The 23,829-nt window shown below is 38.4% G+C and overlaps 1 protein-coding gene across 4 annotated transcripts; it reads left to right on the forward strand.

Annotated features, from left to right (window-relative positions):
• Window positions 1-1,614: 1,614 nt before the first annotated feature.
• Window positions 1,615-23,236, forward strand: COPB1 (COPI coat complex subunit beta 1; the record flags this gene model as incomplete). 4 transcript variants are annotated; one of them, XM_080346067.1, is made up of 22 exons in its annotated part: window positions 1,615-2,122; window positions 2,558-2,707; window positions 5,313-5,464; window positions 6,191-6,420; window positions 7,098-7,267; window positions 7,915-8,029; window positions 8,642-8,734; window positions 9,271-9,408; window positions 10,436-10,555; window positions 10,993-11,100; window positions 11,194-11,340; window positions 11,762-11,907; window positions 12,965-13,061; window positions 13,598-13,758; window positions 14,411-14,531; window positions 14,868-15,095; window positions 15,270-15,449; window positions 17,048-17,192; window positions 18,607-18,726; window positions 19,172-19,317; window positions 20,612-20,701; window positions 21,485-21,733. In XM_080346067.1, the coding sequence occupies exons 3-22, from the start codon at window positions 5,374-5,376 to the stop codon at window positions 21,731-21,733; spliced, it is 2,895 nt and encodes a 964-aa protein (XP_080202193.1). In that variant the 5' UTR covers window positions 1,615-2,122; window positions 2,558-2,707; window positions 5,313-5,373. The 4 variants fall into 4 exon arrangements, with proteins under 4 accessions (XP_080202193.1, XP_080202194.1, XP_080202192.1 ...); XM_080346068.1 differs by having other exon boundaries at window positions 2,587-2,707; XM_080346069.1 differs by lacking the exon at window positions 2,558-2,707 and adding an exon at window positions 22,910-23,236 and having other exon boundaries at window positions 1,617-2,122; window positions 21,485-21,640.
• Between the last annotated feature and the right edge of the window lie 593 nt (window positions 23,237-23,829).

Raw genomic sequence — 23,829 nt, forward strand, 5'->3', positions numbered from 1 at the left:
TGAGGTGCCATTATGTATTTGACCATTTGTCCATGTGAGCATTTACTTACTATTTATAGATGTGTTGCTCTTGGAAAATGTTGAACTGAGAGGGCTTTAAAATGCCTACAAAACTACAAAAGAGCTGTGGACCAAAGAGGATGCAGCGTGTTTCGCCACGTCATCTTGGCATTGTCTCAAACTCAACTTGAAAAGATGTTTCTGGTTATGACTGTTCACCAGAAACATTGTAGACTGAATAAGCACGAGGCTGTGTTGAGGTTTTGATTGTGCGGTGATAATAAAATCGTGGTAGATGTATTGTTAACCCCTTCTCCCCCCAGCTTCCCCCGTCAGCCCCTCTCTCTCCCCCTTTCCCACGAAGGACAGGCGATTGGGAGGGAAAGAAGGACAGAGAGAAGAGAGTTAGTAAAACATTTTTAATTTTTCCAATGCTACCAATAAAAATAGAGAAAATAATACAAAATATAAAAAAACAATCTTGAAAGTCTCAACAACTGCAGAGCCAGCACCCAAAGTCCTGGATTGGACTCTGCAGCCAACCGGAGCTGGATTCAGTCTGTCACTAGGCCTCAGTTTGCAGGGATGACTAGCAAGGTCCTCTCCTAATGTCGGCCATAAGGAAAAAGGGACGATATCCTCCTGATCTCCCACTTTTATATGAAGTATGACATGAATGGGTTGGTATACTCAGTCAATTTTTGGTCACCTGTTTCTCGTTGCCCCTCTCATGAGATGTGCATCCGTTCTTAGCAATGACCTCACATTCCATTGCTGTGTCTACCAAAACATGTATCTGGCTTTCAAGGAAAACGCAACTAAGAAGAAGGCTTTAGCTGACAGGCAAATTCACTGAAAGAGAAACTTGTTTTTTTTAAACAAAACCAGGACAGGCTGCCAACCAGCTTGTGTATCTGTTTTTTTTTCAGCTCTCTGATCCAGTAAACCCTGGCTCATGTGGAACCAAAATCAATCCCTTTCTTGAGAGCCACTGCCTAGCTCTGGGGTAGTGGAGTGCTGTTCACGGCATAAATTGAAGTAGTGAGGGAAGCGCATTAAGTTCCCATGGCAGATCCCCTGAGCGCTGGGGTCGGCATCACTGCTGAGCACACGGGCTCTGTGGGGCCGGGGGTGTCCCTGCAGTGGGGCCGTGTCCCTGTGATGTGCTGTGTCCCTGCAGTGGGTCCCCGCTGCCCATTTGGATTCAAGCTGAGCGCCCTAAAGTTGGAGACAGGCGGCAACTTCCTTGGGGACATCTGGCAGGGAAGCCCAGTGAGTCAGTGCTTCCTGTGTGCGAAATGGGTGTGATGCTGTATTTTAAGCAAAATTAGTTCTGCATTTTTATTTGTTTTTTTCATTTTCCATGTTCAATCATTCTGCTGTAATCATTCTCCCTAATTAATACATTGAAAATGATAAAACCCCAAGTTTTCGGGGTGGACTTATATAGGGCCTTGATACCCTGCTCAATGTACTTAAGAAAACAAAACAAAACACAAAAACTTTGCATGTTGTCTTTAATAAAAGACAAACACTATGTTGAATCCATTTAAATAGTTCAGTCACAAAAATATTAGCAGAATAATAACATTAGGGCTGTGTATTTGGCTTTAACCACTGGGACAAGCACCTTTCAGTTTTATTTGTTCTATTCTATTACTAATTAGTTGTGTAATTTTTTTCCCCTTAGTATTGTTAATTTTTCCCCTATTTTTTCGCCCCTATGGCCTTTTCTACTTCCCCCCCCATTTATTTTTCTAGTTCCCCGTCCCTTTTATTTTATTATTTTTAGTTTTTTCTCGGTCTGGTCTCTCCCACCCCCACTGCCCGAACCACCTTACGTGGGCAATGACGTTGCCTGCCACGAGGCCGTGACGTCAGACGCAGGAGCCCGCCCCCTTCCCAACCCGGGCGGCACCGCGAAAGGGGCGGAGCCGCCGCGGGCGGCTCCGCCCCTTTCGCGTTGCCGTCCGGGTTGGAGGCGTGTCCCGCTAGGGCCGCCGTACTATCGATGTGGCCTGGGGAGGGAGCGGCTCCACGTCAGCCATCGCCGGAGCGCCGCGGGCTGAGCTCCGCATCGGGCCCGACTCGAGCGGACTGGGCTGGGCCGCCGCGCCAGCGGGTACGGAGTTTTGCGCCTGGGGAGCAGCGGCCTCGCCGGGGCTCAAGGACGGTGGGCACCGTGGCGGTGCAGCCGCCGCTCCGGTGGGGCCCGCAGGCCCGAGGCCTCACGGCCCCGCCCGCACCTTCCTGGGGGTTCCCTGAGGGATGTGGGGAGGGGTTCCTTGCGTGTGGGTCGCTGAGGGAGCCCCCGGCATCGCTAACGTTTCTGGGAGCTTCGCTGAGCGGGTGCTGGGGGGTTGGGGGTTGTAGGTTTCCCAATTTGCTGAGGGGAATGGCGGGCAAACGCGGGCATCCACGTATTTAAAGTTTTAACTCGTCGCTAAAAATGCTTTTTTTTGAGCAAAAAGTAGTCATATAGGAAATCATGAGCAAAATCTAAACTATACGTTTACTTGGGATTCTTTAATAAACGTTTTGACATTATATATTGTAGGTCGTGCATCAATAAAATGATTCTCTCAGGATTTTGGTTCGCCAGGTACCCCAGTTCATAAGGCTTCTCAAGGATGTACCTGGAGAGCAGGCGCAGCTTTTGATCTTCCTGTGTTGTATGAACTGTAAAACTTTCAGTTTCCTTATGCAGGTACCCAGATGTTTTATCGCTGAAGAAAAATAACACCTACTTCTGTGTCTGTGGGGATTCTCTGTAAGGTTAAACTGTGATATCAAGGCTTGGTGCCTTGCAAGGGGGAAGGTTCAGTGGTGGCTCTCCCTGCCCAGTCACCAGCTCCACATTTTAAGGGACTTGGTTTTCACTGCTGCTTTTCAGAGCCTAAAATACAATCCATGTTTTCATGCTTTAGAGACCTGTTTGGCTTCAATTTTTCATAGAATTTCTGCAGTTGAGATCTTTGTATGAGCAAAGATACCTGGTCTGCTTTTCACAAAAATCTACTTTCTGGTCTTTGAGTCATTATTGGAGAAGAAGGTGGTTGGCTTCAGGGCTTTGAGGCAGGAGTTCTGGGTAACTATGGAAAAAGTACGCAAAAAACTGCTGCCGAGGCAAGAAAACTGTTGTATTTCTAAAAATGAGCAGGAGTAGTTTGTGTAGATATTTGTAAACAATGAACTTGAAGAATCTAATTATTAAAAATATAGAAATCATAACAGAAGCGTTAAAAAAGAAAAAATCATCTTGCATTTATTATTTTGGGTAGTAGTTGCGGTACTATTTTAGTTGTGTTGTTTCCTTGTGTAGGAAGAGGCTGGAGTCCAAGTTAGCACAAGTTAGCTGTTCACTGTTCAGCCCAAGGTTCTCTAGGTGCTTCTTGGTTGGGAAGAGGGACTTTGGACCCAGGACCGGCTTGTGCATCAGCAGTTCATCGGCATCTCAGCTGTTCATGCAAATGCTGCGATTCCATGTCCGCCCTTCCCTCTCTTTCCTCAGAGCTGTTCATTGGATGGTGCTTTTAACCAGGCTGGGAATGGAGTGTGTGGGCCTGTTGGATTTTGCGTGTATTTCTTACTGCTTCAGAAATAAGGCTGAAGTGGAAGGTTACAGGGTTTGCATCCCCCAAGTTGTCTGCACAGCTCAAAAAGGTGATGTGGGGTAGGAGCTGGCGTCCCCAGACAATAACTTTGTAAACTGGTGTGTTAGTGAAATCTTTTATGTCAGGGATGTATGGCCCTCCTTGAGATCATTGTTCTTAGAGGAAAAGTGATCTGCAGTGAAAGCACAGCCTGGAGTTGGAAAGTTTAGTGTTTTCATCTTTATGTCAGCCACAACCACTGATGGGGAACATATTGTTCAGTTAATAATAATAATTACATAAAACAAGCATGCTTTTATACAATGTTTGACTGATGTGTAGTATCTTAATTTAAAGTAAAAAGGCATCTTCCTTGTTTTAATGATGTATTAAACTCGGTCTAAGACTTCCAGAAAATTAACAGCAATAGAAACACAGAGAAAGTAGTTTGTCTTTAGTTTTTTTGACACATTTTTCTGTAGAAAATACAACAGTGGTGATGTAATAAAAAGTAACAATTTACTGTGCTTGTCAGTATGGTATCATAGTGTTAACTGAGGAAGCTCAAATTTGGACACTTTTCATTACTTAAGAAATAGAATAAAACATTTTATTTGATCGTGTATGTCTATCATGTATAAGGAAGTAACAAACATGAGAATGAGGACTGAGCTTAATTGGTAATCTTGTTACCTGAACTGTGAGCCAAGGGCAGGTTTGATAGATCTGTAACTTTGTCATACTTTTGACTGTAAAAATACTTATTTTCCTCATTAGTGTCCAGTGGAACAGTTAGACAGTAGAGTTGAGCTGGTCTGGGGATTCTGGTCCTGCTTCCCTCTCCACTGCAGTGCTGTTTCTCCTCTGTTGGATCTCGTGCTCATCTTCAAAGCTTCCTTCATAGGCTGATTCAACTTGTTAAATGAGCCAAAAACTCTTCACCTTTCTTTGCTGTGATGTTTTTCAGGTAGGGGGGACATATTGCTGTCTACAGCTACCTGAAAGGATGTTGTAGTGAGATGGGGTTTGGTCTCTTCTCCCAAGGAACAAGCGGTAGGACAAGAGGAAATGGCCTCAGGTTGCACCAGGGGAGGTTTAGATTGGATATTAGGAAAAATTTATTCACTGAAAGGTTTGTTGGGCATTGGAACAGGCTGCCCAGGGAAATGATGGACTCACCATCCCTGGAGGTGTTTAAAAAATGTGTAGATGAGGTTCTTAGGGACATGGTTTAGAGGTGGACTTGACGGTGCTAGGTCAACAGTTGAACTTGATGATCTTAAAGGTCTTTTCCAACCTACATGATTCTATGACTTTGCAGCTTGTGTCAGCTCACCTAGAGAGGCACAGAGCTGCAGGAAAGGTTGTGGGAATACAGACCTGGGATCAGAGGAGTGAGAAGATGAGGGAAAAACTGCTGCTTCCATTGAGCTGCAGTCAGGTGCCCATACACTTCAGTTATCTCTGACTGTGTTGAAGTATTGGAAAGATTTTTTTTTTCATTTACTTTTTTTTTTCCTCTTTGGGAAACTTCATGCTCTTCATTTTCTGGTACTGATGGGAATATTTTAGCATAACAGAAAATTGAGATGGCTTTTGAATGTGCCTTCTCAAGAAACCCAGCAATCCCTTCAAATAATTATATCAGTTTAGAAAATATTTTTATGGTGTTTGTTAATAAAATCTGTTAACTTTGGGATGATTTTGTTTGCTTTTTAGGTTGTCTGATATTTGTGTCAAAATAGTTCTTCCACTGAGAAAACTTTTGTAACCAAGAACCATGACAGCTGCAGAAAACGTGTGTTACACGTTAATCAATGTTCCTATGGATTCAGAACCACCTTCTGAAATCAGCTTAAAAAATGACCTAGGCAAGTAATGGACAGTGATTTGAAGGATATTCCATTTTACCTGGATAATTCTCATATTCTCTCATTGTGCCTTTCCTAGAATATTGTTTATGTTTTATAAATGCAAACAAGTCAATTTAATGTTGATTTTGTTTTGTTGATATTTGAAATGTATGCATTCCTCTGTTTGACATGTTTTGAGAAACTTCATTGTATTTATCATAAGTGTTTGGTTGTTGTTTGTTTGTTTTCCTCCCCTCAGTCTGCGCAAAAATTGGAAATCTTTTTCTGTCTTTCTGTTTGAAGTCATACCTGTTTGGGCTCAGGCAGATTTAAATAATGCAGTGATAAGAAGCAAGTTGTCTTATCACTTGTTCAGCGCACTCACTGCTCTGTCTTGCTTGGAGGAAAGGCAGTGTTAGTATTTAGTATAGGTATGACATCAGAGTACATGGCAGTATCCTGGTATGAAAGGCTGTTTAAACATTGGAACAGTTCTAAAATTTGTTGAACTCTGTTAATTCCGTTATGTGCATTCTAGAATTAAGTCTGAACTCCGTGGTTATTCGTGAAATATCTCTTGCTTCCCCTTTATCCTTTTAGTAGAAGTAATGGGGTGAATTTTATTGCTATGCTATATTGCACTCTTTCAGAGGGGTTTCGTATCTTCTGACACTGAAGGTCAATATTCCTCTTAAACTAGCTGTGCCAGGTTAGCCTTCCTGATTTCCTTTCCTCCTTCTCTAGAAAAAGGAGATGTCAAGCTGAAGACAGAGGCCTTGAAGAAAGTCATCATCATGATTCTGAATGGTGAAAAACTGCCTGGCCTTCTGATGACCATTATACGTTTTGTACTGCCTCTCCAAGATCATACCATCAAAAAACTGCTTCTTGTCTTTTGGGAGATAGTGCCCAAGACCACTCCAGATGGACGGCTGTTGCAGGAAATGATCCTTGTGTGTGATGCATACAGAAAGGTAGCCCATTGTTTAGTTAATTACTTAAGGGCCTATACTGGATCTTTCTGTGATGTATCTCATTTTGTCTTGTTTGATAAGTCTAAAAGTGGTTTATGCTCAGCATTTCCTTCCTAACTGTTATGTCCCAGTGCTTCAGAGCTGGGCAATTGTAGATGACCAGGAGACCTCCTGCCAAGGAATATTTTATGTGTTCTTTTACTATTACAACTTAACAAAAATTTAGTGCTCTTTGTTTCCAAGTCAATGAACCTCAAAGATGAGGGATAACCTAGTTACGGTCTTCATATTGTCTTGGGTCGAGCCACGGGTCATAAAAGAACACGACTTTTGGAATATCTTCATCGTAGGACAGTCCTTCACAAGGATAATAAGGTCCTTCAGCTTCTTTGAGAATGGGTCAGAAGCAGATGACCTAGAGATTGGTATCCAGTGTGCAGGAGTGCCTGCAGGGTGAGCTTTTACAGCCCTAGTGATCAGAGAAAACATACACAATGCACAAAAAAGCATCCCACAGCCAAAGTTTTACTACACAGAAATGTGTGCTTTTAAATATTGTGGGGCAGCAGTGTTTTAAGGCTGAGCGTGGGAGAAGTAGGGTAGCAAGCATATTCATCTGAGCTTAACAAGAGGGCGGAAGAGTCTGGCATTTCAAATATGTTTCTTGTCGATTTTAGGATCTTCAGCACCCAAATGAATTTATCAGAGGATCTACTCTCCGTTTTCTTTGCAAGCTGAAAGAGGCAGAACTGCTGGAGCCTTTGATGCCAGCCATTCGCGCGTGTCTAGAGCATCGTCACAGCTACGTGCGCAGAAATGCAGTTCTTGCAATTTACACCATTTATAGGTAAATGCCAGAAACTATATAAAGTCACGGAGGCAGAAGACCAAGGCTAGTTTTAGTGATCTGGGTAGTTTTTGAGATCTCATAAACATTTACCAATCAATGGTTTGGTGTTTGAGGGTTGGTTGGTTTGTTTGCTTTTTCTCCTGGTGTCTCATGGGCTTCTCTGGGAAAGCAAGAGCTACTGTTGCTGCTTTCTGAAGTGTGACTGCAGTCCTTATATTGCAGGTTAATTTGTATGGGCAGATGCCTTCCTTAACGATTTAAATGTTATTAATAGTAACTGTTGTCCACAACCATAAATATAGAAGAATCTTCACAGGAATATGCAGATACACATTTATTTCAAGTAAGGCATTCTTAATGTACTACAGGTGTACACTAAACATTATTGCAGTTGTTACCTGAACAGTGTGGCTGAACGTTACTATTGAACAGAAGTAATTGATGGGGTAATATCTTAGCTGTCATGATAGCAAACAAATTTTTTAAAGCTCCTTGAGTCTGTTGGCATTTCAAATAGCTACACAAAAGCTGTGTTTTATGCTTTTTGAATTTTTGTCGAAGTTTGTCTTTAGGTTATGCAATTAAGCCTTATGTTCTACTCCTTACCAGTACTTCTTTTAATTACCTTTTTTTTTTTTAAAAAGAAATTTTGAACATCTTATACCTGATGCTCCTGAATTGATCCATGATTTCTTGGTGAATGAGAAAGATGCAAGCTGCAAAAGAAATGCATTTATGATGCTAATTCATGCAGATCAGGTAAGAATACTTGTCCTCAAACTGTCTTGGTTTAAATGCTTGAAAATGTACTGGGTAACTAGCCAATAGTTGTTTGGTGATATAAACTATTTATATTAATTAAAAGCCATATATGGTAGTGTTAACCCATTTGTGGAATATTTGGTAACTGCAAAAGTTAAAGTAGGTCTTCAGTGCTGTGTTAATTTAAAAGGAGAATTGCTGTATTTGGTGAAGGCATATATTGATGCTGAAAACTGTAATTAGTTTTGCCAAGTGAACTTAACCAGATTAAGAAGTGCTCCATTACCTACTGTTTTATAGCTTCTGTAGACACATGAGAAAGAAACAGCAATTTCTGTTTAGTATTTTGGATTATTTACTGTCAACTGCCTTTTGTGCCTAATAACCATTAGTTTCATCTCTTTTTTGCCATTTATCAGCAGAATGGATTAATTTCTCTTCAGATTTACAATATTTTCATTAATTGTTTTAGATTTCAAGTTGAAGGGTTGAATATACGTTGGTTTGTGCTTTGATTTTTAAAATGTGTTTTGATTTAAAATATAACTGAGTGAGCAAACTCCAAATAATTTAGAATAATTTAGAATAATTTATCTTTTATTTCTATAGGATCGAGCTTTGGATTATTTGAGTACCTGTATTGACCAAGTCCAGACATTCGGTGACATACTGCAGCTGGTTATTGTTGAGCTAATTTATAAGGTAAAAGAGAAATGTTGTGGCACATTCCGAATAAATGTACATGTTAGATTGTATTAGACTGCTTTTTAAAAGAGATAGAATGTTGCTGGAAAAGGCATTTAGTCCATGTAAGGATTATGTCATTGTTTAGTAGAGCTGAGTAAGACTTGTCTCTTGAAACAATAAATAGCTGAAATGTGACAGTGCAGAGTGAGATGTCTCACTGGATTTGCTGTGATGTGGTCTGTGTGTTATCAGACTGTTCTTCATAGACATGAGCAGGACATCTGTTACAGAAGCTGGTGGAGGCTCTGCTCTTCATTTTGATCCGAGATTTTAAGACCTTATAGCATCACATACAATTGTGAATAATAGCTTGTTTAATAGCTTATGTAATTAGATTTTTACAACTATGAATGACACTTCTTATTCCCAGGAAAGGTTGTCATCTTTTGCTTTATTTTCTCCTCATTGTAAGATAATGGAGCGGTCAGGCTTTACAGTTGCTATTTTGTTTTTTCTTTATGCATCAACTATGCATTGTTTTTCTTATCTAGGTCTGTCATGCAAATCCATCAGAGAGAGCTCGGTTTATCCGCTGCATCTACAATTTACTGCAGTCATCAAGTCCTGCAGTGAAGTATGAAGCTGCAGGTACTCTGGTTACACTCTCCAGTGCACCAACAGCAATCAAGGTACAAAAGTGATGTTTTCAGATGTTTCAGTAGCTTTTAGCGTGCTGGAATTAATACTGTGTGCTGTACATTGATATTTTGAAAGAGCGAAGGCTTTAGTGATATGGAATGTTTTAACACTTCATGTGCAAAACACTGTCTTAAAATGTCTCTTTAAATTGGTCTCTAAAAAAAAGACTAGGACTGTATTTTTGCAGACCTGCAGCTAGTGGAGTTCATGTCACTTTGGCAGGGAAAAAGCTTGAATACTCGCAAACTGTTGTACAGTGGTTGGTATCAACCTCCAATCTTCTTGGCACACTTAGTAAAGCAAGCTAAAGCTGAAGATTTGCAGAGGTTGAATTACTTTATTTACTCATAAATATTACTCTTTTCAGACCAGGGTGGAAACATAAAGCAGTGAAGATTTATGTTGATTACTGATTGACCTTGGGTTCCTAAATTTATGTTTGTACAATTATTTGAGACTACACTTTGAATAATTTTGAGCTTGCAAGTAAATTTCAAAAGTAGTTTATGGCAGTCTAGATTTAGAGTGAAAGCACTGTACATAGTAGTTTCAAAAGATCAGAATAAGTATCCCAATATTCTTGCTTTGGTGTAGTCATTTTTATTGAGTAGGAATATTGTTCATAGAAGCTGTCATTAAAACCATATCTAGATAGGCTAACACCGGCAACTATTTTAAACTGGTTTTCATGCCCTGTTGCATACCTAAGCGCTGACCCAAAGCATGCCAGGAAATGTATCTCTTTATGACTTTCTTTGAATTTGAAATCAAGTCTGTGTTTCATAAGCTGATGCCGTTGTGAGCGTTCCTGTGTCATTTTTGTAATGTGCTAGAATCAATGTTTACAGTGGACCAGAAGGTTTTAAAGACTGTTCTTGGGTTCATTTCTGTGCCAACTCTTTGAGTAGTTGGTTTAATAGTAAAATAGAAGATGTGTTTTACTGAATTTCTGTCTGGAATTTACCAGTTTTTCCTCTTTGTTGCTTGAAAAAAGCTTTTTGATCCTTTTAATTTTAGGCAGCTGCCCAGTGCTACATAGATTTGATTATTAAAGAAAGTGATAATAATGTGAAATTGATTGTTTTGGATCGGTTGGTTGAATTAAAGGAGCATCCCTCCCATGAACGAGTGTTACAGGTATGTGAGCTGTCTCTTTTCTTGTAATCTTATTGAAGGCTTTTCTTTCATAAATTAAACTTCTGGGTGTTGTGATGTATGGAAAAATGCACTTCTGCAGTTTCAGTCTTCTGTTGATATGTTTTTTGGTAAAAACATATTTGATGGACTTCTGTGTTTATGACTTGCTGCTTTTATTGTCTGCATAAGAACTAACAGTAGCAAATGCTATCTGGATCGTAGCAATGATGTTGTTTGCATGGTAGACTTTTAAATAAATGTAGAATGTATTAAATGAACACCGTGCAGTTCCTAATGTCTAGGATATCTTGCTTTTTTTGTCAGCAGATTATACACTATGTATCCAGAAAGTCTTACTGAGGACTGAAAATTAGAAGTGTATGAAAAGGAAGTAATTTAAAGCACCAAAAGTAGTTACAATTTTGTGATTGTTTCAGGATCTCGTTATGGACATCCTCAGAGTGTTGAGTACCCCAGATCTAGAAGTGCGCAAAAAAACCCTTCAACTGGCTCTGGATCTTGTCTCTTCAAGAAATGTGGAGGAGGTAAAATATATATTGCTTGTGTTTCGTTACGCTGTTTTTTATTCTGTGGAAAAATATGGGCCATTCTTCAATTTTATTTGATCTTTTCTGCAGCTCGTGATTGTTCTGAAGAAGGAGGTGATTAAAACTAACAATGTGACAGAGCATGAAGATACAGACAAGTACAGACAGCTGCTTGTTCGTACATTGCATTCCTGTAGTGTTCGGTTTCCAGATATGGCTGCAAATGTTATTCCAGTGGTACGCAAATGTTTACTTATATTGTCATTAAATATGTTCTAGCTATATGCAAAACCTGGAGAATAACTGAAGCTGAGGTGTTTCTAATGGTGGCCTCACATGAAGCAATGCTATTTGTATTCCTAAAGAAATATAGGATTTTTGATGTTATAGTTATTTGTTTTCTGAGACTTTATTTTAAAATATTTTTGAGGAACATGAGCTGAAGGGTGCCTTTCCTTAAACGTGCAATAGTTTGTATCATTAGAAAAACAATTTTGGTATTAGATAATTGATTGGAATGTTCTTATGTTGGTTTGGCTTCAGCTTTGTTTCACGGGATATGTATATGTAGTTTAATTTTTCTGAATGTAGAAGGAAAATACTGTTTACACACTCAGCCGTGCTGCTATTTGTGCTCATATCCACTCTCCTGTGCTAGCTGATGGAGTTCCTGAGTGATAATAATGAAGCGGCAGCTGCTGATGTCTTGGAGTTTGTGCGGGAAGCGATCCAGCGATTTGATAACCTCAGACCTCTTATTGTTGAGAAGATGCTTGAAGTCTTTCACGCTATTAAATCTGTCAAGTGAGTCCAAAATATGATACCAGACATTGGTGCTTCTTGTGGTTCACTTGCATGAAATATGTGTTGTCAGGAAATATCTGCTAAAATCCTTGCAGCTCACACGCACAAAAGAATTAAGTGAAGCTGAGGTATTTTGGGTGTAGATGATTTCTAGTTACAACTTCCTTCTTGCCTACTTGTACAAAACACATATAGGGTGCTTGTTGCATTGAATGAAGAAAAGAAATTCAAATTTTGTTTTTATGATGCAATTGATAACTGTATTTCTGCATGTTAGAAGATAGCATTGTTGATGAAAGCCAACTCTAAAGTGATATATTTGTTAAAACAGAGTTACTAAGGGATTATTGCAGCAGGAATTTATACTTGTAGGCAACTGGAAGTACTTACTGTACATTTATTAGAAAACCCAGTCTAACATAGACTGGGATTTGCAATCTCCAAAGCTTTTATAGTACCTTTCAGGGCTCTAAAAACTTGGTTATCTGATGGATCTGCAAAGGTTAAGTCAAATGAGAACTTCTCTGTATCAAGACACCAATGAACCATTTTCCAATACACAGGAAATCCTATCTCCATCGTCATCTCATTAAGTGGGGAAAAAAAACACTCTGAAGCTTTACTATTTATTCCCTAATCTTCATTCATGTTTTTGATTTTCATTTTCTCCTATATGAAGGAAAAGACAGTCTCAGTTAGCTGGAGGAATTACACCTGACTTTATTTGCATACAGTGGAATTATTTCATTATGATCGTAATGAAATTCAATTTTTTGAATATCAGGATTAACACAGATGGAAATAAATTTGTAGCAGAGAATATATTTCACTTCATATACTTGTTCATTAGATTACCAAGGCTGAAAGGATTTGAATGCTCTTGATCAAGACCTCTTGACCGAGGCTGATTCCTCTTGATCAAATTTGTTTTCTGTCAATCACGTCCTTTTGTATCTGTCAAGACTGGACTTTATCACCTGACTATATATCAATTCCTTTGATGATAGTGTGAGTATATATAATGAAAGCGTGACTTAATTTACTGTTCTTGTCTTAGGATTTATCGAGGAGCTTTGTGGATCCTTGGAGAATATTGCAGCACAAAGGAAGATATACAAAGTGTAATGACAGAAGTTCGCAGATCACTTGGAGAGGTGCGTTTGCTTCATTAGGCTAGCTCTTTATGGTCTTACTTGCTCTTAGACAGTGTGTTTGTTTGTTTTTATTAAAAAAAAAGGATATTTTAAAAAATGGAATAAAATGCAATAGGGTTTTGAGCACTTATGTTATGGTTTTGCATTCTTTATTAATTTTTTTTAAGTGGCATATATAGAGAATAAGTGATAGCTGTTAAGAGGAGAGATGAGAAATTCCTTGTATCAGAGAGTTATGGCAGCTTTAAGATACGATTTAATTATATCCACTAACAAAAGAAGAGTGCTTTGAGTCTGGGTTGTTCTGATAGGCGTCTAAGACAGTCTGTGTAACGTGACCTTTGTGCATGGGTAGGAGGCTTCTGTATGTATTTCAACATCTGCCCGTCTTCTCAGATTCTCACAAAACTGTTGCACTGTAACTGACCTTTTACTTATAAAAACCTTAACAATGCAGATGCTTTTAATTAAAACCTTCTACAGAGAAAAAAAGAAAATTGTATTAATTGTAACAATTGTTTCCTGTTTGTATCTAGATCCCAATAGTAGAATCTGAAATCAAGAAAGAAGCTGGTGAGCTAAAACCTGAAGAAGAGGTGTCTGTGGGTCCAGCCCAAAAACTGGTGACAGAGATGGGCACTTATGCCACACAGAGTGCTCTCAGTAGTTCCCGACCTGCCAAAAAAGAAGAAGACAGGTATTTAAGATTTCATACTAGGCCAGGATTGAGTTGGTTAATTTTTTTTTGAGTAGTATTCCCTGTCATGCAATTTAGTGGTTGAGGTATTTTTCCTGTTTTAAGGTATTATCCCAAGTAGATAGTAGCTGCCTAGTTGCTTATGATTTGTAATCAAAGCTTACTGCATATCAAAAAGGACGTAATTAATTACGGTCTTCTAAATCCTAGTTGATTCTTTATGATTTATGCATAAAATCCCCTCACAATTGTAATTGGATACAGGAATGTTGCCTTTAGATTAGAACTTTTTTTTTTTCCTTGATATTGCCTTGTACTTCTTGCTGTAGTTTATTTCATTGGTAGCCAGAACAATTGCTCTGTTTCCTTAATTACTGCAGATGGGCTACTTCATCTTGAGTAGCCATTATCGTCTCAGAGCTACAATGGAATTATTATCCATTACACTTTTCACTCCCTATTTTGTGTGGAAATGGCTATGCGACTTGCGAATGTCTCTGTATCTGGAAAATTACTGCTAAAGGAAAACAAACAAACTTCTGTGACCTTTCAACTTATTTTGTTTGTACAGTATGGATGTTAAGGTATGAAGATAAGTAGGCTAAAGAGTGTCATCCAAAATCAGTTTTCTGATTATCATTTGTCTTTGCAGACCTCCATTACGAGGATTCCTGCTTGATGGCGATTTCTTTGTTGCAGCTTCTCTCGCTACAACTTTAACTAAGATTGCTTTACGATATGTGTCACTAGTTCAGGAAAAGAAGAAGCAAAATGTAAGTAATCTGTTGTGTTTTCACTGTAGTTGCAAAGAAGGGCTGGTTGTTGCCTCTTTTAAACAGATGCAAAAGGGTTAAGTCCAAATGAGGTGCCAGTTCTATGATTAGATAACAATAATTGGGCTCACAAACAGGGCCTGCTGCTTTCCAACCACTCTATCCAGACAATCTCTAAATCATACTGCTCAGTTTCTAGATAATAAGTACTAAAAAAATAAGTTATCAAATAGTAAAATATCTGAACAGAATAATGTACACCTTTTTATAAAAAAATGAGCTGTAAAGCTGTGTAAAACGCAATAATCTCCTTCCTTTCTCTTTCTTCCTCCTCAGTCCTTCATTGCTGAAGCTATGTTGCTGATGGCCACAATTCTCCATTTGGGAAAGTCCTCTCTTCCCAAGAAGCCGATTACAGATGATGATGTGGATCGTATTTCCTTGTGTCTGAAAGTTCTGTCAGAATGTTCTCCTCTCATGAATGATATTTTCAACAAAGAATGCAGGCAGTCCCTCTCTCACATGCTCTCAGCCAAGCTAGAAGAGGAGAAACTTTCCCAGAAGGTGAGCTATAAGTCTGTAACCATAAACACTTGGAGTATTTTGCAGATGTTCACATCCAGGCAGCTCCCAGAAATGTCACCATTTGTTTGTGTCCAAGTCAGCTGTTAGTTGAGTGTGTTTCTGTGCTAAAGAATGGAATTCATAATGAATTCTTGAATATTTCTCTTCTTGCAGAAGGAATCTGAGAAGAGGAATGTGACGATTCAGCCCGATGATCCCATTTCCTTCATGCAGCTTACTGCTAAAAATGAAATGAGCTCAAAAGAAGACCAGTTTCAGCTTAGCCTTCTTGCAGCGATGGGAAACACACAGAGGAAAGAAGCTGCTGATCCTCTTGCGTCCAAACTTAATAAGGTAATGTGAAAGTCAGTGTTTTAATTATTTACCCTTTGTGCTGCTTATGCACAAGAACAGCTTTGTGAGTCACAGGCTGGAAGTGATGAGCCAGGCTACGCTGGTTGATTGGAAAGACCCAGCTATTTCCTGGGTAAGATCAGGAGAAAGATAAAAGCTCTTTTGCCCAAAGTTGTTACTTTCTTCATGTGGGAGAGGAAGAATAAGGAGGAGAATTCTGGAATATTGTGTCCAGTTCTGGGCCCCTCAATTCCAGGACAGGGAACTGCTCGAGAGAGTCCAACGCAGGGCAACGAAGATGATGGAGTGGAGCATCTTCCTTATGGGGAAAGGCTGAAGGAGCTGGGGCTCTTTAGCTTGGAGGAGACTGAGGGGTGACCTCATTAACGTTTACAGATATATAAAGGGTGAGTGTCACGAGGACGCAGCCAGGCTCTTCTTGGTGACAACCAATGCAAGGGGTAGTGGGTTCAAACTGGAACACAAGAGGTTCCACTTAAATATGAGAAGAAACTTCTTCTCAGTGAGGGTGACAGACACTGGAACAGGCTGCCCAGGGAGGTTGTGGAGTCTCCTTCTCTGGAGACATTCAAAACCTGCCTGGACACCTTCCTGTGTAACCTCATCTGGGTGTTCCTGCTCCAGCAGGGGGATTGGACTGGATGATCTTCTGAGGTTCCTTCTAATCCCTAACATTCTGTGATTCTGAGACTTGGAAAGTGCTGTGCTATGGGATGTCAAGAGGAAATTAAGATTGTTTGCTTGTCTGAAGAGCCCAGTAAGGTTCATGGGGAAGAGTACAGGGATGTCACAAGTGATTAAGAACCCTGTTCTTTCTTTGGCCACCATATCCTTTTGCCAAGTGCAGTGCATCCTTGTTTCATTCTTTATACCTTTTTTATTTTTTTTGCTGCTGGTACCAGGAGCTGTAGAGAAGGCACGAAGAGAAGGAATCTCTTCATTCATTCATTCATTCATTCATTTGTTAGAGTTAAAAAGACTTCTATTCTTTAAAAGTCTAGTTGAATTATTTTTACTGTTTAATGTTACCTTTTCATTTTAACTCAGCATTTCTTTGTCATAGTGATATTTTTAAGAATGAATGATATTACAGTCTATATTTTAGATACTTAAGTGAATTAAGTTCAGAATACATTTCATCTGGAAAGGATTTATAATTGTAGAGTGTACGCAAAAGAACATGTGAAGGAAGGATGCAGTTAAAATTTATTTGTATGAATAATATGGACAGTTACTGTGTATTTAGCTATAAATAGATTAAATCTGTTTATTTTGGAAGACTTACGCACGTACTTTATATTTCCTAAACATCACGACTTCTTTAAATGCTATTTTCTAGACAAAACTTGTGGTGATTGCAGTGGGGTTTTTTCAATTTTCTTTTTTTTTCTTACTAGCAAGTTAATTCTGTGAAATTAAAAGCTCTTGCACACCAACTTGATTTGGATGCTCATATTGAAGAGCATTGGATTTAATTGTAGTTGATTTTTATTTTTTGTCACTGTTGGTCATGATTCCATGTTTTAAACTGGTTTATGAGGAAAAAAAGAAACACCTTAAACTCTCTTCTTTCTCAGGTTACTCAGCTGACAGGTTTTTCGGACCCTGTCTATGCAGAAGCGTATGTCCATGTCAACCAGTATGACATTGTGCTGGATGTGCTGGTGGTGAACCAGACCAGTGACACCCTGCAGAACTGCACACTAGAGCTGGCCACGCTAGGTAAGGGCCATCAGATGCATTTTCACCAGGGGCCACATCAGCCTTGCAGTTGCCTTCAAAGGACTGTATAAATGTAGGAGTAGTTAATATAAAAAATAAAAATATAAACCTGATATAAACCATAGTCAAATCTTACACTTTTTCAGGCTTTTTTCACTAGAAAAATAGCGTTCTATTTCTGCTTTTTTTCCTGAGACATTGCATAGGATTTTTTATATATTTATTCCCCATTATTCTGGAGAGCAAGAGGACCAAATCCAAACTGGTATGGAGCAAATGTCAGGCAACAGCCAGCCACCTGGCCGAGGTGGTTCTTGCCCTCAGCCTGCAGTACTTAAATCCCAAATTCCCTCAGCCGAAACAATGCCCTGCACCAGCAGCCGTACCAGAGCCTTGCTTGGACAAATGCTGAGGCTTCATTAACTTGGAGGAGAGGGACTGGAACAAATAATCTAAGAACAGTAACCTATTAGTTGTCTTCTGTTTTGACAGTCAGGAGTTGAAATATTTTTGCAACGTATTAGAACTCATATTATATACTTTTAATTGATATCAATGTGTGAGGGGCATAACCTTCCTTCTAATCTTTTGTAAATCATTTGATCAGACTAATGATGGAAGTAAGTAACACAAATATTTTATGTAATAAATTTTGTGGATTTTTCTGTTTACCAGCTCAGTAAAGTGGAATCCTGTATTTCCCAGTTGGTGTCTTCTGATATATTGCAAAAACTGACTTGATTCTTCATTCTTGTGTGTAGAGTAGATGCTGTTTGTGTTATGTTCTCAAACTCCACAGTTTGATAGAACTAAGGAGTCTTTTACAATTACTTGCTAAAGCATTAGGAAAAATACACCTGTTATTGTTTCCTGTGAACATATTCAAAACCAAGGGGATACTTTGACCTATTTATAAATAGCTTAGTGTATGTAATACTGGACATTGAACTTTGGGTTTGAGACAATTGACAGTAGGATTACCTATTATGATGTCAGTGATTGAAACATAAGGTAGAATTAACCATTTCCTGATCGTTAAAAATTAATACTAGACTCAATCCAAAGCCCGTTTAAGTCAGTATTTATATTTATTTTCAGTGGCATTTGGATGAATACACAAATATTTTAACTGAAATTTTTAATGTAATGTGAATTGTTTTGTCTTGCAAGTAGCAAACAGTAAAAAACAACAACAACAAAAAACCAAAAACAGAACCAAAACAAAACAACACCAAAAAACCCACAAACAAACAAAAAAATCCAAATCAGCTGGTGTATTTATGCTGGTATTTAGCGCAACTCTGTAGACATCAGAATTAAGTGACAAGAAAATAAAACAGTGCTACTCCAAAAGCCAAACTCATTGTGTACTAGGAATCTTTCCTGATCTCTGTCTTGCAATTTCTTTATACAGGTGACTTGAAACTTGTGGAAAAACCATCTCCTCTGACACTTGCTCCTCATGATTTTGCAAACATTAAAGCTAATGTCAAAGTTGCTTCAACAGAAAATGGAATAATTTTTGGTAATATTGGTAAGTACACAGTTCAGTATGCAAAATTAAAATTAATGTACAACATTTCTTAACTGCTTAATGAGCTCAAAAAAAATTAAAACACTGGAAGAGGAAAGTAAATGGTCTACAATGTATGAGTATGGTTTAAAAAAAAGATTGTATCACTTTCACTTAAAATGATAGTAGAACGTGCTACCTTGAGAATGAGTGTCATCATGATACTCGAACTGACATCTCTGAATATGAGATGAGCTGGGCAGCCTGGCCTGAAGGACCAGGAACTTCACTGAAAGTTCTGTGGCAACTGGGTAAAGCACTTGAAGATGACAGAGGTTGGCTCTGGTTGACAGAGGAGGCTGAGCAAGTGCTGACTGTTGTTAACTGGCAGGTGGTAACTAAGCACTCTGATTTAGCGCAAATTCATTTTCTTAAACATTAAGGTTGTTTGTGCTCTATGTTGCAGTGTATGACATCTCTGGAGCAGCCAGTGACAGGAACTGTGTAGTGCTCAGTGATATTCACATTGACATCATGGATTACATCCAGCCTGCTTCTTGTACGGATGCGGAGTTCAGACAGATGTGGGCAGAATTTGAGTGGGAAAACAAAGTTAGTGTTATTTTTTTATATGTTATTTGGGGTTTTGTTGGTGAGGTATAATTGTATCTACATCAGTTCATTATGTCAACATTATCTCTTGTGATATAAACCTCATTCAACATACACATTGGATCTTGGCCTCAAGTAACTCATTCTCTTACTGTTTTCTGTTTCACGAGCTTAGTGATGCAATAACTAGTTATTTCTTAGAAAAGGGGTGTGTGCATTGAGCGTTACCTCCTGTACGGAAGGTGTCCAAATGGCTTGGTGCTTGCTGTGTGTTTTGGCTCAAAGGTGAAATAGCAACAAATGCTAAGTTTGTGCTGACACTAGAGAACTGGTCATACTCCTCAGCCTCTCCAGTTTGGAATTATGTTGTCTTTTTTTTTAATCATAGAATGTTTTGGGTTGTAGGGGACCTTCTAGTGATAATTTAGTCCAGCCCCCTTGCTGTGGGCAGGGCCATCTTTGATTTATTGCTTTGCAGTACAGCCATAGCATACAAAGTGGCTATGGATGCTACATAAGACCAACAAAATGGTAGGTACATTACACAGTTAGTGCCAAAACTGTTAGTTACAGACCTGTTAAAAAGAGTTTAAGGGAGATAATCTTACAGAACAAAAGGGCTTTAAGAGGGGTAATCTCATGCGACAGAGCAACTTAATTTAAGAATAGAAACATTAAAGCAGAATGGGTGATATTTTACACGAACTGTACCTTTGTTTGCTACATGTATTTACATATATTCACTTGAGAGTGGATTTAAGTTCCCTTAAAGGGAAATTAAAAACAAATTTTAATCTGTAATAGGGAAGCCTTAACAATTTGTAAACAACTCCTGAAAGATGTGTTAAAAAGCAATTTAAACAAGACCCACAATACTCAATCTGAGGAAGCCAACGCAGCCTAGAGAGCTTGGTCACCAGAAGGGAAATATGAGAGTAATTTTTATCATTGGCTAAAAGCAAGCTTTGGACTAGATACCACTTTTTTTTTTTTTGTGCTGACAATGTGTGAACTATATTCAGACAAGAAGTGTACGATTTGCTGTAGAGAGTCTACCTGTTCAGCAGAGTATCATATTCACCTAATACATTTTAGGAATCATAGTCATAGCATGGATTTACCACCCTTTAACAAGCAGATGGTAGGAGGTGAAGACTTCGTATGATGCTGTCACATAATGTGATTTGGAGAGATGTAGCGGTGATCCTCTTAATAGAGCCCTGAAGATTAGATGGTTTCAGAAATGCCTGAGATACTAATTAAAGCAATTGCCATTTTTTTTCCCTTCTTGAAGGTTACAGTGAATACCAATATCATTGATCTAAATGAATACTTACAGCACATACTGAAGTCAACCAATATGAAATGCCTGACTCCAGAGAAGGTGAGCTATTTGCTTGAAGACTTTTAGACACCCTTTTTAGTTTGTGGGCTTTGTTTAATTTGTTTAACATTTTTTGTAAATATTATTATAAATTTGTTACTGTTATATTTATTTGTTTTAAATATTCTTATTTCATAAATATGAAATAGTACATATACTTCAAATTTTTAAATGAGTACTCTGAAATGAGTAAAAGCAAGTTAATGTTACAAAAATTCGGTGTCTCTTAATCATTTTAGTTATTTCTTGGCCAGCTAGAAAACCAGAATGTTTGTTTTCATTTGTAGTAGCTAAGCTGTAGTATAGATTTGATGGAACCATCTGGTTTTATACAAGTCTTTTTTCAGTAGCTCCAAGTTCCTTCCTTCTCTGTCAAAATTTACCTTTCTTTTGCCAATTTTGCCTTTTTGTTGCAAAACAAAATATATGTATAACTAGCTATTTGCTTTTAACATACAGTGTATATAATAGTTGTTAGCCAAAATAGGTATAGTAGCTGTTGCTACTATGTAGCTTCTTTATCATTTTGCTGTTCATTAAATCAGATCATAAAATGCCATCCTACTGTGTTTTGATGAATATTGTAGATTGCATATCTTTCAATATTAATTTTAGAAAAAGGCTGCCACTGTTTTCCAATTGCATGACTTTCACATTTTAAGGAAGGTTGTATGTGAAGAAAGAGGCTTAAATGTTGGTGTATGTCGAGCTATAGGTAGGATGAATGAAAATGTATGTAAAGGATTTTGGCCATTCTAAAGAGTTAATGTGTGCTTTCTGTAGGCACTTTCTGGTTATTGTGGCTTCATGGCGGCCAATCTTTATGCGCGTTCCATTTTCGGAGAAGATGCACTTGCAAACGTCAGCATTGAAAAGCCAATTCATCTTGGACCAGAGGCACCTGTCACTGGTCACATACGAATCCGTGCAAAGAGTCAGGTAATGTGGCTTCTGTTTGAGTACTGTTTCTCCTCATCATTTTTAATAAAATGTACTGAGCACTCTAAAAAACTTGCAAATTTTGGACATTAGTTTCTGGTATTCTTGGGAAATTTTTGGGGAAGATGAATAGAGAAACTTTAGGCTTAGTTTTAAAGAATGATCTTATACGTATTTTGTGACAATTGCTTTTTAGTTAGGTGTACTCATACCCTAAAACCACGTTGTACCTCTTCTCTCTCAGTGCATTATCATAAACTAGGCCTTTGGGCCAAGATTTTCTTATTTTATCCATAGTGCTGCAAATAGGACAGTATACTTGATTTGCTTTTAAGTAAAGAGCAAATGGTCCCCAAGGTTCTATGATCTATTTCCTACGGAATTCTACATTTCAATTTCATATAACAAGGAAATTTTATGCATGTAATTTCTGTTCACTAGTTCCTTTTAAAAACAACAAAACAAACCCCAAAGTCTATCATCCATGAGTCTGCTTTGGATTTTAGAACTTCTGACTAAAAAAAGTGCCAAGTTTGGAACCATTTAATAACAAAACAGCTAGTGTACCGATAAAAATATTTTAAACAGTGTGCAATAAAGGACTGCCTGTGAATTTTCGCACATGTCTCATTAAAACCATTTAGTTTGTCGTTGTAAAGATTTCAGAGTGGTTTAAAATCAATATTTCTGATATGTTCGCAGTGGCATTTTTACATAAGACTACATTCACTTATATATGCCAGCTTAGTTTCATCTTGAGATCACTCTGTTTATTAGGTGGTTTTGTTTGTGCAGTTTCTTTTGAGACTACTTCATTTTCTGTGTGAAAATATGGTTCTGAGATGAAGTTATTTTCTATAGTTTTAGTTCATTGAGTGTAGTATCAACACTGAGACTTTCAACAGCTGAATTTCAGTAACTCGATCGACTGCTGTAATTTCTTCAGTGGCAGCATATCTTCAAGTGGTGGGAGGTCAAAAGGCTTCCACTTCTGGTTTTTTTTTTCCTGCCTTCGATATTGGTAACAGATTTAGCAGTTGCTAGCTTAAATTTAAGTGTCATTATTTCAATAACATGTGTAGATGTAGCCTTTACCTAGTGTCAAGAAGGTATGCCCTGTTATTGATATAAATAAATGAACAGTTAGAAATACTTCAATTTGCATGTAGCTAACTTCATAGATTTCTGTACATGGAACTTCCACTTTAATATAGATAAAGTTATTTTGAAGTGCCAGTGTCATGAATGTTTTCTTTCTCTTCCTTACAGGGAATGGCCCTGAGTCTTGGAGATAAGATCAATCTGTCTCAGAAGAAAACAAGTTTATAAATTTTACCTAGTATCTTTTCAGATCTTTTACAATTTAACCTTAGGTATGTGGCTTTTGGGATCCAGAACATCTTATATTCCTCAGTGTTCTGTAATTGTAGAAGCCAAGCTTTTGAGCTGAAAGCATTCCAGCAGATAATTTATAGGTTCTCCATGATTGATACTGAGCAACATTTTAAATCTCCAGGTTTTTTTCTTTGTACTGGAAGTCATGTTTTCTTTGTCTCTAATATATACTGATGCTCACAGTACAATAAACAAATTATGCCAGTACTGTTTTGTCTGTAAATTATAAACTCTGTATTATTTGATCTGTATTGAATATCTGGTGGGGTATTTTGGTAGTCTAAGAAGATGGGAGTGTGTAATAGCTTAAGTGTTTACAGTAATAACTAGGCCTGAATTGTGTGGATGTGTGATCATGACTGGTCTACCTTGGAGAATATGTATATTTGACAAGTAAATCGAAGGTGGTGTGTTCTAGGTGGCTGGTTTAGTGATGTAATCACAAGATTGTAACATCAGAAAAGAGATGGTCAGAATTCAGCTCTTTCCAGCAACTGGTAGAATCAAAGGAGAAACATTTTTTCTGAGATGCTTTCCTAACAGTATTGTCATGAGTAACACAACATCGCTGGTGTGATGGTCTTATTTTTGGTAGTACGGAAAAGACAGGCAAGTGCAGTGTCAAAGCTGCAGCAGCGTGAGCAGCACTCTCAGACAACACAGCCAGTGGCCACATGTGTGAGCTGGAGAAGGAGGGATTCAGACTGATTATGGTCTTGCAGCGAAATGAACCAAGTTGAGACAATGTGGAGAAAGGAAGAACTGTGAGGTCAGGCCAGGACATGGAAGTGAGT

Source organism: Nesoenas mayeri, assembly GCF_963082525.1.
Source record: "Nesoenas mayeri genome assembly, chromosome: 5".
Lineage (NCBI taxonomy): Eukaryota > Metazoa > Chordata > Aves > Columbiformes > Columbidae > Nesoenas > Nesoenas mayeri.